At 40.6% G+C, this 14,675-nt stretch overlaps 1 protein-coding gene across 1 annotated transcript in view; it reads right to left on the reverse strand.

Annotated features, from left to right (window-relative positions):
* The window catches only part of FAF1 (Fas associated factor 1), a 166,837-nt gene that overhangs the window by 142,585 nt on the left and 9,577 nt on the right, over window positions 1-14,675 (reverse strand). Inside the window, exon 2 of the mRNA XM_081913955.1 lies at window positions 12,282-12,350. Coding sequence (XP_081770081.1) covers window positions 12,282-12,350 — 69 coding nt within the window. The remainder of the gene's footprint in view (window positions 1-12,281; window positions 12,351-14,675) is intronic.

The following is a 14,675-nucleotide window of genomic DNA, read 5'->3' on the forward strand; positions in this document are numbered from 1 at the left end:
GTCCTATAGGGCGAAAAATACGGTACTTAAAAAGTGCATCTAGCCATCCTAAAAGTTGTGGGGGTGGGGAACAGTCACAGACTGCAAAGAATTAAAATAACCCAATTTGCTTGTTTTCTACCTGAGCTAGTATGAGCTGGCTTCTTAGGTGGTTGCTCATCCACCTACTGGTCTGCCCTAGTTCTGCTTGGCTTCAAATAGATAGATAGACAGACATTTCTGCAACAAAATGCATCTGAAAAAGTGATGACTTTATACTATTTTGTACACTAGGTCTTCAAGCTCCAGCACCAAAACTCCATAAGCCCTTTTGGGGAGACCATCCAACCCATACAATACACAGGATACTTCTCATCCTGCAGTGGCCCTTTCCTCCCTGTGTTGAATAGAGGCGAAGAAGCACACGGCTAGCATGGACAGAGAGGAACACAGTCCAGGTCAAACCGAAGCCCAACTAAAATCTCCCATGTTATGTGGTCTCTGTTGCTCGAGGGATACTCACGTTCCAATCTCTATTCCTTAAACTCAAAATAATAAATAACAACAGTCCTTATGAGCGTTCAAAGCATGCAATATACGTCATCTAAGTAATCCTGAAAGAAAACTACAGGAAGTAATTTTCTAACTGTGCTCTAGGTTCAGTCCTTTAGTAAGAGGCCCCCAGATAATTCTGTCCAAAGTCACCATCCAATCAGAGTAAAAGTAGAGTCAGGATAGTACACTGAAAGCCAGTTTAACAGAGCACTTAGAGTGCTCAGACTACAATTGGGAAGAACCAGCTACAAATCCCCACTTGTAGTGCAATCTTAACTATGTCTGGTCAGAAGTAAAGCCTACTGATAGAGTGGTACCTCTAGTTATGTACATAAATGGGGTTTACTCCTGGGAACCTGAGGTTAGGATAACAGCCTTAGCCATGAAGCTTACTCACCAACTCTCTTCCTAACGAACTTCAAAGTATTGTTGTTTGGATCAAACGAAGGTGGACAGGCAGGGAATGGTGAGAACTATAGCCTAAAACATCTGGAGGGCACCAAGATGGGGAAGACTGACCAAGTGTGTTGATAAGTCTGCTGTGACAGACTATTCAGATTCTATTGGCAGGTACCATTATTCTCCACCACATATCTGTCATCAATGAGGATAATAATACTGGACTACCTGGTAGGAATGTTGTAAGAATTACAACTCAAACGCTCAGAAAAAGCACCATATAGAATCTAAATGTAATAAAAATGTTATCTACTTTCCTTTATGTGAACTGCACATGATAGAAATGCATCTTACATTCTTAATAGGACACATACATCTCATTTTCTTCTTATTTTTCCATTCACACCTTGTAAGTACAAGTAGAGAGATCTAACACACTCTCCCTGGCCAACTGACCTCTTCCTAAAATATTAATTCTGAGTTTAAGCAGTTCTTGCTAGGTTTAATATTAACTTCCAGAGGCTGGGTTTAATATTTAACTGCCAACAAATATGGTTTGTTTTTTAAAGAGATGTTTATGCAAAGTGCATGGAATGGCACTAAAATAATCACATACTTACTGCAATAGGTGGGGCACTCCTAACAGTAGCAGCCCAGATTCATAACACTAAGGTTTATTAAGTTCAGCTGTAAAAACACAAGACTCTTTTTTTGTGCTTAGCCACTGAAGGTACATAGATTGATTCTCCACAGAACATAAAAATCATTTCAAATGGCTCCACAGGAAATTAAAATATTGGCTACTAACTCCTGTCATCTTTAGTCAGAGTTACCAGTGATACCATCCAGTTCAGGAGAAACCCTAGTGGGCAAGACTTTCAGATAACTAGTGGTAGCTAGACTGTATCATATGCTTCCATGCTTCCTTATTCCCTACTCTCTCTGCCTAATAAATCACTATCTCTATTTTTGTCTGTGGAGGAAGCAAGTTGCTTGAGTACATTCATCAGAATTTAGCTTCCTCAGAACATCCTATCAACTATTAAACCAATTGAGGACAGGTCTAATGCAGAAATGAATGAATAAAGCATACAGAAAGCAGGGCAGAGCCTTCTGTAATGTGCCAAATTGCTGGGGTGGGGCAGTTCAAGCAGTGATCTTTGGCTTGGAAATTGAGCCATGACAAGTACAATCATACCTTGGATCTCGAATTCCTTGGCTCCACAACAAATCTGCTCCTGAACGATCGAAACATGGATGTGAGTGTTCCGGTTTTCAAACGTTCTTTTGGAAGCCGAACGTCTGGCGGGCTTCCGATCAGAAGCTGAGCTTTGGTTTTTGAACGTTTTGGAAGTCGAACAGACTTCCGGAATGGGTTCCATTCGACTTCCAAGGTATGACTGTATTTTCATCTGTGAAATGTTATAGGAGGATACGTTGTAGAGTCCTTCCTGTTCATCAGTTGCAAGCCAAACAAATGTTCCAATATTGGTATTTGACCTAAAATAAATTTACTATCTGGGCAGCTGGTTTCTAGTCAACTTTTTTATATATAAAAACCTTGTAATTAACCTTAGGAAATGATGTCCACTTGTGCTTCCCAAACAAACGGGTAAAAGCAAATCATCATCCCTGGCAGCCCAGAGCAGCCAAAACAGTAGAGTATCTATTACTGTTAGCTTTACTCAGACTTCAAGGCTTAAAACATCAAAGTCTTCCAACTGCTAATGCAAAGGCACATACTCTTTTTTTTTTTACCATGAAAATGACAACATTTGTTCCATTCAGACCAAAGCAAAGCAATGGCTGCACTGTTTTGAAATGCAGTGGCCTGTGCCACATATTTCAGAATCCTCTTCTATGTAAAAGGCCAATGTTCTTGAGAAATTAAATATATATATATATAATGCTTTCAGAGCAAACATACATCACAATGCAGTGGGTATTATTATCCAGCATTGGAGTTACATATTTCTCCTTCGTCTGCAGCCTTCATGCACTCCCAAATCTGCCCTGACATTTCCCCAACACTCTAGAGCAGGCCTGGGGGGCATGTGGGAGGGAGAAGGGAAAGTCTCACGACACAAATGGAAGCAGATTCCACACCATTGGATACTCCCCAGTATGTTCCAAGATCCTTTTGCAAAATCTAATTACCACCATCATCATCACTACTGCTGCTACTACTTTTTTCTAGGTGCTGTACAAAAATTAAGAAAACAGGCCATGCCTGCAGGCTTTTAATGTAAAGAGGATAGAAAAGCAAACATATTCAGGTTCCAGTTCTTCGTAATGACATAAATGTTTCATAACCAGATGGAATGGCCACTGAGGACACAGCTCTGGAACCTACTATCATGGAAAACATACCATTTGTGACCTGTGTAAGTGCCATGTCACACCAGCTACTCCCTCCGATTTTTACTCCCGAAGAAACTTGAGACTTACAGCCCAATTCTCACTGGGTTTACTTGTCATGAGCCCCACAGCACTGTCAGGCTTGGGCTTGGATTAGCAGCCCCAGAAAGAGAAGGAGAAAGAAACAGACGTGAGAGATTAACTGTGTGGCCCTGGGTTGGATTATGGGGGATCCCACACCCTTAATGTCAGTCACCTTGGAAAAGGAAGAAGGGAAGGTGGCTCTGACCTCTGAGGCTCTATAGAGCGGAGAGCCTCAGTGGAGGCTGGGGAGAACTTTAATCAGTCAACGGAGATGAGCAGGTGGTGTCTGAACAGGAAAGTGCAGCTTTGTCACCTAGAACCAGGAACTGCCTTCACAGGTGAGAGGAGACCCACTCACCCCCAACAGAATGTTCGCTTGCAAGCTTGACATTCCCACAGTGTGAGAGAGTCTTGCAGGTGAGCAGACCATGCCTCATGGTTAATGGTTTGGAGGGAGGGGTGGGAAAACCTGTTGGGACATCTTTGTTGCTTCCATCCAGTTCTGAACTTTTTGCCCTACTCTTGAATCATGACTCCTGAGCACTGTGTCTGCTGCTGACCCTGTACTTGCCCGAATAAAAATCTCTTTCTTACAAATAACAGCCTCTGCCTGTGTGTTTTGAGTGGGAGCCTGAACATTACTTGGAACTGTCCCACTGATTTCAATAGGACTTCATTTGAAGTAAATAGGCCTGTGATTGCAGCCTCAGCCTTACACCCAGATGCCAAGTGCTTGCAAAATCCATATAATGTTACAGGTCTGATGTGCAATAAACCCACACTGCATCACTCCTATCCCAAGAACTAACTGTGCAATCCTATATATGTCCTCTGAAAAGTAAAACTTATTGACTAGAAGGTTAATGAATTGCCACATAATTTTATCATTGAAAAGTACCATGTTTCTGTTGCTGTAAGCTAAAACCTTTGAGAAAAGAGAGCTATGAACTTGCAGGCAGCAATAATAATTTAGAATTTAAGCTTTCATATATCCAGTTCACATGCTATGCTAAAGCTCGTTCTTTGTTTACTGCTCATGGTTTCTGTGGTATGAGTCAAACCACAAACCCAGGTTCAGGTACAACATTAAGCCAAACCATGACTTAGCCATGGGTACAACAACAGCAGCTGGATCGGGGGAGGAGTGTTGTGGCTGTGATCTTTGTTCCAGGGACCTGTACAATTGGTTGTTTGTGCTAAGCCATGGTTTGGCTTAGTGTTACATGCCAACTGGACCATTTTGGAAAACCACATTCCAAAAAGCTACTTATGGCTATGAATTCTTTTTTAAAATCAGCCAAGCAACCCACCATAATTATTTTGTTTCTGATTTGAGGTTTTGAACACTAAAGGTTTTAACAATATTTAATATTAAAATTGGACTTTATATTTATATATACTAAAGTATCAAAAGTTTCATAATCAAGATTTAAGCTTAGTACACCAAAAATATGAATTTGTGATGAGAAACGCTAAAGGAGAAGGGGGAGGGATATTGGTTAGAGACTGCCAAGTATTTCTGTACTCTCAGGTGCTGCCTTTTGTGTGGACTGTGAATACAAAGAACTCTCTATTACAAGAAATAGAGTAGCTTCTTCATAAAAAGAAATTGACATTTATTAGCCTCGCTGCTCACTTGATGACTCTGCATTTCTGGTTGGCAGCTGTGCAAGGATAATAGAAGTCGAAAGAGCTCATTACTGCAGTAATGAAATTTCAACTACTATTTAGATAAGGTTGCACATGCTGCTTACATTACTTTCATAACGTTGACACCAAGCCTAACCAAACTCCTACCTCTGTTCTAATACTGTATATTGTAGGCCACATACTAACAGAATATGTGATTTAATGGCAAGAAAGAAGTTAGGTGGCAAAAATAAATGCTGCCGGCACCCTGATTGCATTATATTTTCCTAAGCACACCTTGGGGGAAAATTAAATAAAGCTGGAGATTCAAACATAACAACAACAAAATTAGAAAGGCATATTGATACTTTAAGTCAGATCCAACAAGCAATACTAGGCACCTAGCATTGTGCACTTGTGAACGCTACTGATGTCTCCAATGTCTCCAGATTCTGACTGCAGGAAATAACCACACAATGCATTTCATAGTAATTCACTGATAAACACTTCACTTTGAGGACAGGAGAGTTACAGATATTGCCAGTTCTCAATGAGGTATTGGAATTGTCAACTTTTTCTGGCAAAACAATTGCCTTTGCTAATTGCGGGTCAGGGGCTGTGGATTTAACGAGTGAATGAAATGTCTTCCATCACAGCTGGAAAACTGAACAGTTTCATCTTCTGAATTTCTCTCTCATGTACCTATTAACAGTACAGAAACCCTATTAGAAAAAACGGTGATGCAATGACGACAGACATGATTACAAAATAGAAGCTCCATGTTCAGAGTCAGCACTGTACTGTATATCCCCACTCCAGCTTCTGGGACCAAGAGGGGAAAGCAACTGTGTTCACAGCATTCTTACAAGGTTCTCCAGAGCCACCTGGTAGGCCATGTGGGGCATTTCTGATTTAAGAAAATTCATACGTTTTCAGGAAAGTGATTGTATCTTTTCCCAATAAAACTTATACAACAATGAGTAAGGCACCAATTCTGAACTGGATTTTGAACGTTTAAGTAAAAAATGCAAAAGGCATAGGAGAGTTGTCTGCAGTTCCTTTCAAATGCCCCCGGAAACAAAACAAAACCCTACATAATTGCCAAAGTGTACTTGCATGGCTAGCCAAGTCATAAACCATTTCACATAAAGACAGAGGAGATAGACCATACCTCACATAAAACTTGATGGACCTTATTACTAAGTGCTTTATGAGGACATCAAAACTTACGGTGTGACCTAGCAAGCTCTACATTCTAGCACTCGAAAGCTTCACAAAACAATATATACTGAAACTGGACTTCTTTATAGACTTGCTAAGTGCTATTTTTCTAGAAAAATAGGTGCCAGAACTCACCATGAACACCTCCCTTGTTCCCTTATACAGTGATACCTCGGGTTTAGTACTTAATTCGTTCCGGAGGTCTGTTCTTAACCTGAAACTGTTCTTAACCTGAAGCACCACTTTAGCTAATGGGACCTCCTGCTGCTGCCGCGCCACCGGAGCACAATTTCTGTTCTCATCCTGAAGCAAAGTTCTTAACCCGAGGTAATATTTCTGGGTTAGCGGAGTCAGTAACCTGAAGCGTATGTAACCTGAAGCGTATGTAACCCGAGGTACCACTGTAATAGTAATGCTGCCCACCTGAGAAATGCCGGAACTGAGTTCAGGCTGAAAAAAAGCCCTGGACTTGCTCCAAATGTTGGGAATTGTTTGCCCCTCTTCTTTCCTTGTAACAGCAAAAGAAACAAACACTCCAGAAAAGTTCATAAGCACATTTCAAACAACAAAGTCTGAATCAAGTAAAAACAATTAAAATCTGGAGCCTGTTTGAATTGTTCTCCAACCTTCCTTGGGAAACTCTGTTACCTGGCGGCTGGATGACTAGAGTGCAGAAGCAAAGACAACTTCACCTCACATGTGTGCCTGTTTAATTTGTCCTTAAACACACAGGGCCACATTCCAAGAATATATAGCAACATTTTACATTTACAACCAGTTGTTATTATTATTAAAGGCGGGGTTTTTTTGTAAATTCTGCTGCTTGAGTCCTTAAGAATTCTGGGGCTTGCCATATTCTCTTCTGCACCCCAAAAAGGCCAAGGGAAGTCTCTGGAAAGGCATTCAGCAAGACTGCAGCAGCTAAATTCAGAGACTGACCATGTACAAGTGAAAGCACCTTACAAAATGGAGCAAGTCCATTGGATTCAAGCCAGTGACTATACAAATTAAGACTATAAGAGCCCTGCTTCTTAAATTCTGTAAGTTTCTAAGAGTGGATATATTTGTGAACTTGCATAATTTATTCCCATTTTATAGCAATGGAGAGGGCAAAATATTATGCAAAAGTTCACTCTAAAAATCCTGCCTAAACATCCCTTGCTGGCTTCTGAAGTTTGACTAGCAACCCATATTCTGGAAAACCGATATTAATGGCTATAAGGACTAACGACATGCTTTTTTCATTTTTAATAAAACAAATCTTTTCAAGTTGTTGATTTATCACTAACCATACCAAATTCTGCATCTGCATGGCATCACACAATGCACATAGGCCATGTCACAGAACATTAATATTCTTGTGGTTAGAGAGAAATATGAGTCTTGTCTCTTTCAATATGACTACGTAACTGCTTTCAGTTTGCCCAGGTTTCTTTTGTGTTTTCATCGACTCTAGACTGTCCTCTTCACAATATGAACTGTGTATTTTAAAAAGATGCCCGTTTTTATGTCTTGATACAGCAGAACTCCCATGATACAGAATTCGGGTATGTGAATTTCCTGTGTGTTCTTCTTCAAGGTCTACATTAACATGACTTCTAGCTAGGGTTGCTATCATCCAGAATTTCCTGGACACAGCTGGGATTCGGTGGTGGTAAACAGTGTCTGGGCAGAAATCTCTGCAAATGTCCAGGAAAATCCGGACATATGGCAACCCATGTCGGAAGTGTAGATTTGGCAAATTTCATTTAAAATGTCTCAAAAACTTCATTTTTAATGAGATTTTTGTTGGGGGGGGTGGCATATTAGTATTACAACAAATTTATCATATGTGTTTAAACCAAACACAGTGTGTTGTAGTGGTTACAGTGCTGGAACTGGGAGAACAAGGTTCAAATCCTCGCTCGACCATAAAACCCACCATCGGCCAGTCACCTAACTTATCTCATAATGCTGTTGCAAGGATAAAATGGGGAGAGGGATAACCATGTACTTCGTTCTGAAATCCTTGTATGAAAATTGGTATATAAACGTAATAATGAATAGAATATTTCACGTCAAAACATGACCTCAAACAGATTAAGCAGGACCTGGATGAAAACTGCAAGATATGCTACAAATGCACATCTGCAACCATATTGGCTGCAGAAGTAGAGGCCTGCTTCCATGTGTAGATTTCTCTTGCTGGATGAAGATGAGCATCTTTAAGATGCCTGATATGTCTAGTCCCTCGTAAATACCAGACTTCAGAAGTCACTTCCATGACTCACTGGACTGGTAGGTCAACCCAACCTTCTTCAAATTCTCTTAAGATATCAAATAGCCATACACATCTGAGTGGAGAGATTATCCAGGTGAGAGATAAAAGTTAAAATTTGATCTGAGAATGCCATGGAGTGCTTTAGAGACACCTGGTCAAACTGTCTCTAGGAATGAGGGGGAATTAATTAAAAGCTTCCCTTTTGCTATGTGGATTTTCAGCCCTATGAATTTGTTCATTTTTTTTTCCAAAAATGAAAAAAGAACATTTTAAACAGTGGCTTCTTTATACGCAGGATTTATCTAACCTCTCTAATGTGCTAGTTTCTAAGAGGAGACCTCTCCATTTTTCCATTTTCAAAAGGAGTGAATATTATTATTAGGCTGTCCATAAAATTATTAAAGTTATGAAACTGAAGTATTATAAAAACAAGGCACAGAGCAGTTTCTGTCTTCTGATCCTTAGAAACAACATACAGGAGGAGCTGCAAGCCATCACATTAACAGGTGTGCTAAACCACTGACTTTACTGCAAAGACATGGTTGCTTTGAACCACTGCCAGCAAAAAGGATAAAGAAGTTAAATATAGCAGTAAAGCAGACATTTCAGCAAATGTTGAAATGTACGTTTTAGAGAATGTATGCTTAAAACCGGGATAATCATAACCATTTGCGGAGCTTCTACAATGAAACGATGTTCTTTGCAAATGGGTAGATGGAGGCTAAATTCACATTAATATGAAATAGCATTTACTTTTCTACCAGAGATAAATACAGTACAGTGTAAACAAGTACAGCAGATCATATGAAAAGTGGCCAACATGCAGCCAGCAGGCTACCAAGGCCCTGGAGGGCCATTTTGTGTACCCTGGTGCTTTTTGATAAAATCCTGAAACTCTCTACTTTTTGTCCCTCATGGTTGTAAATATGAGTTTGAAAACACAGGACACTGACTTGCCAAAGACCCCAAAAATGGAAAGCAAGTGAAAAGGATATAAAGGTGACTATATTTTATGAGTTGCCTCAAGTTTTAGCAATACCACAGCTTTCATTAACCTCCATTGACTTGAATAACCAGATAGCAAAAGGGAAACTTTTACTTACCAACATGGCAAGATCTTTTCACTAGAAAATGCTCTTAATTCCTAAAGCACAGTCAAACTGATTCAGACAATACTTTATTACAGGATTAACTGCACAAGTAAAAAACCAACAACTTTAAGTTGTACAACTCTCCCTGAGGCAGAAAAATAGTCCTTCCTACAAATAAAGTTAACCAGTTTGCAATATGAAGCATGCAAATTCAGTGTCAAGTATTTCTCAAACTGAGAATAACAAAGCCAAGAAGCACACATCTGAAATACTAGGGCGAATTGAAGAGCTACATCAGGGGTTCTCAAACTCCAGGGCACATTTGAGAAAATTGAGAATAACTGAAGCCCACTAGTCACAAAATGGCAGTGCAGGGGCAAAGACAGCCACAAAATGGTGGCAGATGGAGGTGGAGTTTGGCATGAACAGCTGACAACTAGTGCTATTTTTTTTTTACTGATACTTAAACCCTCTTTGGAAATTAATAACTTTCACATAGCAATTTCCTTGGGACTCTTGAGCTCCATAGTAGTGCTTTCCTCAGGTTCTGGAATTAGCTCTGAAATTATCATGACTCAACCTACCCATTTTAGGTAGAACTTGCTGATTCAGAGGATCTAACTGGAAATGGCTATTTATTTTCTATCCCCGCCCCCACATACGCCTCTCCAATAATTTTTAACCATTTCCTCTCACTTCATCTTCCCTTCTCCTTTCATACACGGACAGATAGTTTGGAAGGAGTGGAGAGGGTACAAGTTATTTCATCCATACTCCAATCTGCCCACTCAACCTCTTCTTCCTGTAACAACATCCCTTCTTCCTCTCAATTTCCAGCTGTTTGGGGTTTTTTAAATTATCTCTTTCTGCTTTTCTTCATAGCGTCCTCTAGCATTTTCCTTTCAAAAAAGGAAGATCTTTGCTTCTCTCCTTCCTCAACCCCTTAATCTACTGCCATCTTTATTCAGTGGCACTTTCTCTCTCCTACTCACCCACCCTACATGGGCATGCAGTTGCACACACTGACAATCCAAATTCTGGCAGTTCCTCAATACCAGATTTTTCTTCTAAGGGGGAGGAAGAAACTATCACCTTCAGTCAGCCAGGAAAGACCTCTTGAGTCAGGAGGGAGCCTGGGGTGTGGGAATATGAATGAGAAAGGCCAAAGGCATAGCAGCACCCCTGGGTGCATCTTCTCCTCCTCACACTCAATGTGACCGTCCCCATCCCCGTTTTCCTTCCTCACACTCAGATAGCTGTTGTAATCGCTGCTGTCCATTTCCTCTCTCCTGGCTCCTTTCCAACTTTGCATGCTACAGGACAACTCTCTAACCTACTCCTGCTCCCACATGTACCTATATGCTGCTCATGGTGTAGCAGCTGGGAGCAGGATGTTCAAGTGAGGCAGCATTGGGCAGGCTGCAGTGTTAAGCCCCTCTGGTGGTCCCATCACACAGTCTGAGGAACACTGAACAAGTTGCTACATCCTAATTCTATGGTGGGGGAAATACAACAAAAGTAGGTCACAAAATCAGTGTTCTTGAAAGGAAAAATTAAATACCTGATGCAGAAATTTACATGGGGCACAACAAGAGGAGAGGGAGGGAAGTCCTGTTATGTAAACTGAAACCCTTGAAACCCAGATCTACTTTGTTGGATACTGCCCTTAGCTTGGATCCAGCACAGAGCTAGCTGAACTTACTTCCCATTGAAATGGGTAGGAGTTAAGTATTTCTTGTATTGTTTTCAACAGAAACCAAAATCAACTGTCTGGAGTCAATTCTTCTCTCTTTAATTTCATATATTTCTACTGTACATTTGTATGTTTTGCTGTATTTCCAGTTTCTCAACGAAAGTTTAAAGAATACAGATCCTAATACAAACCAGCTGGGCCTTTTCACCTTTATGATGCCATTGTAATGTGTGATGTGTTATACCCACTCCCTGTTTCTCATTTTTTTAACCTTACACTAACCCATGAAAATGCCTTCCCTTTATTGGAAAGGTAAGGTAGCTCTGAGACGTTTCGGTAAGGAATTTTGCAAAAGATTTGCTGGAACTTCAAATGCAAATAGGTGCTTACTGACCCTCTCAAAATACTAGCTTTTTACCCCTGCATTTGCCAAACAAATCGTCCTTCACTATATACCTGAAGAACCTGGTGTTAACATTAATTTGTTCAATCATAACCTCAGCCATTCTAGAAACTTTGCTTAAGGACCTGGGGGTGGTCAACATATTGTAAGGGTCGCCAAGCAGATTCAATATTGCACTTGGTTGAGCTGTGGAGTGTCAGTACTGAGACTAGTATGAAAGCACGGGGTCATTCAATACCTGATCAAAACTAAATAAACACTACTCATGGTTTACTATGAGGAGCACAGCATCTAAATTAGTAAGCAATACTGATGTCCACAGAGGGGAGGGGCAAGGTAATGGCGAAGCTGACGTGGACCAAACATGCCAGCCACAGAATCACATTGATTCCGCTAGGGTGTTTGCACCATGCACACCTCACCCCTCCCCTCTCTGACCCAGTTTACAGCAGCAACACAGCCAGAAGGAGGTCAGGTAAGCAGCATAAACCCACTGCACCATGCACTACTGGACAGATGCATGGTGATCATGAAATTAATAGCTGATTGGCAACAAGTTTTGTTCTGGCTCTCTTTTTTCCTATACGACCAGTAAAAAACAGTACTTACCACTAAATCCCAGTTATTTTGTTCAAGTAAGGTGATAGCTTCATCAATATTTTCTATACCAGTACATGCCTAAAATGAAAAAAATAAATAAAAGGGTTCAGCTGAAGAAATCTCTCAAGTATTAATTCTTTAAACATTAAAATAAGACAGCGGTCACCAACTCAGGAACCACCATGACACCCATGAAAGCCTTGAAATTTCTATGAAATGAGCCAGCTTGGCTGCTCCAACTTATCACTGTTTTCAGGCAATGAATGAAGTCAGAGCTTTGACTGATAAGTGAGCTGTTTGGACACCAGGCAACAGGAATCCCTGGGACCCTAAACAGTTGCTGTCCCCACCCCCCTTTAGTGCAATTTTCCTGTTTACTTCTCATTTTCTAGTCTTTGGGATCTCTTTAGCTTGTCCTTTCTTTTCCCCTAGCAACCAGGATGCATCTTTCCTATGATGGGCTTGTCTAAGATCAGGAAGCTCCTAGATGTTATTTTCTGCAAATAGTACTATACAATAAGTGACGGTGGAGGTTAAAGAATCCCCCTCCCTCCATGAAAGGCAAATCTTGGCATATGCAACTAAAAGAATCTCCAGTATTCATTTCTCAGGTGTATACCCCATCTTTCTACATTAGGCATTCAAAGAGGCCAACAAAATTAGAAGTGGATACAATTTAAAAAAAAAAAATCATTATCAAGAAACAAACAGAAAATATCAGTTCTTTCCATCACTCTTAGGAGAACTATACTGAAAGAACCGGGCCTCCTGGATGGGAGAAGAGAAGAAGAAGAGTAGAAGAGTTTGGATTTGATATCCCGCTTTATCCACTACCCGAAGGAGTCTCAAAGCAGCTAACAAACTCCTTTCCCTTCCTCCCCCACAACAAACACTCTGTGAGGTGAGTGGGGCTGAGAGACTTCAAAGAAGTGTGACTAGCCCAAGGTCACCCAGCAGCTGCATGTGGAGGAGCGGGGAAGCGAACCCAGTTCACCAGATTACGAGTCCACCGCTCTTAACCACTACACCACACCACACACAGAGGACATAGGATTAAGTTTTCTTCAACATTTTCCCATGTTTCCTCTGACTTGTTATGTGCCTTTATGAAACCCATAAAGCATAATTAACTGGGTCACTCTCCTTATTTGAAAGAAAAACATGGGAAGAAAATTTCAAATTACACTGACAGAGCAATTATATCAGGCTTCCTCAACCTCGGCCCTCCAGATGTTTTGAGACTAACAATTCCCAGCATCCTGACCATTGGTCCTGCTAGCTAGGGATCATGGGAGTTGTAGGCCAAAAACCTCTGGAGGGCCAAGGTTGAGAAAACCTGAATTATATGAGTGCTTACTAAGAAGTTAAGTTCCACTGCATTCAGTGGGTCTTTCTCTCATGTATGTGTGCACAGGATTAAAGCCTGAATATAGTCAGAAGCAAAAGGTGATCATTGCACTTCCCAACCACCTGCTCCTATAGTATTTGAAAATGCATTATATTTTTTAAAAAAGCTCTTTCCAGCAACAACTTGCATTTCTTCTACTGAATAGCATTCAGAAGTGTGTTGGCAAAGAAACAGATGTTCATTACCCTTCAGTCGCTCTTCATTAACAACGAATCTTCATAAAACCGTATTTAAGAGTGCCGCTTATACTCGGTATTTATATTGCCGTTTGCAATGGAATTCTCATAACTCCCAACTGCAACTTTTCCATTAGAAAATAAGAAGCAGAAGCTGATTAAATAAAAACCAAGCACCATGCTGAACTGATGCTCTCCATATGCACATCCTCTTTGTAAGAGCAAGGGAAAATATTTTATAAAGAAGCAGAATTGCTTTGAATTAGTGTCTGTTATTCAGGGGGCACTCTTAAATGTATTCAAACCAGTTGCTTCATTACAAAGAATCCTACAGCTATACCTCTGAAAGCTTCTATTTGAGGCTGTGTTCGCACTACTATTTCATCACAAATTTGCTCTTTGAGATGCTGCTACAATCATAACAGGTCTTTACCAGTGCAAAATTCAATAGGAAAGTTCAAGCATCAGCTCTAGATGTCAAAAAAAGGAACACACCAAGACAGTGTAGAGCAGCCCTTCAGAGTGTCAGGAGCAAGAGCAGAGTAACCTACCTGTGGTGTTTGGGGACTGAGGGCAGTAGCTGAAGTTTCCATGCCATTAAACCTTCTCAGTGGACGATAAATACATCTCTGTGATGGAGTGAGGCTAACAGAACAATCCTAAGTGCAGGAAGCTATTGGAATGAACACCAATTTAAATTAAGCTGGCATAAAATACCCCTATTTCAAAGTGGGTTCAGCAGCAGCGCTGCTACCTCCAGCTGAGCTAACCCAAGTCTAACAGAGGGGAAACAAGTCTTTAAAATAGAGTTTGACTTAT

Source organism: Podarcis melisellensis, assembly GCF_964234715.1.
Source record: "Podarcis melisellensis genome assembly, chromosome: 6".
Classification (NCBI taxonomy): Eukaryota; Metazoa; Chordata; class Lepidosauria; order Squamata; family Lacertidae; genus Podarcis; species Podarcis melisellensis.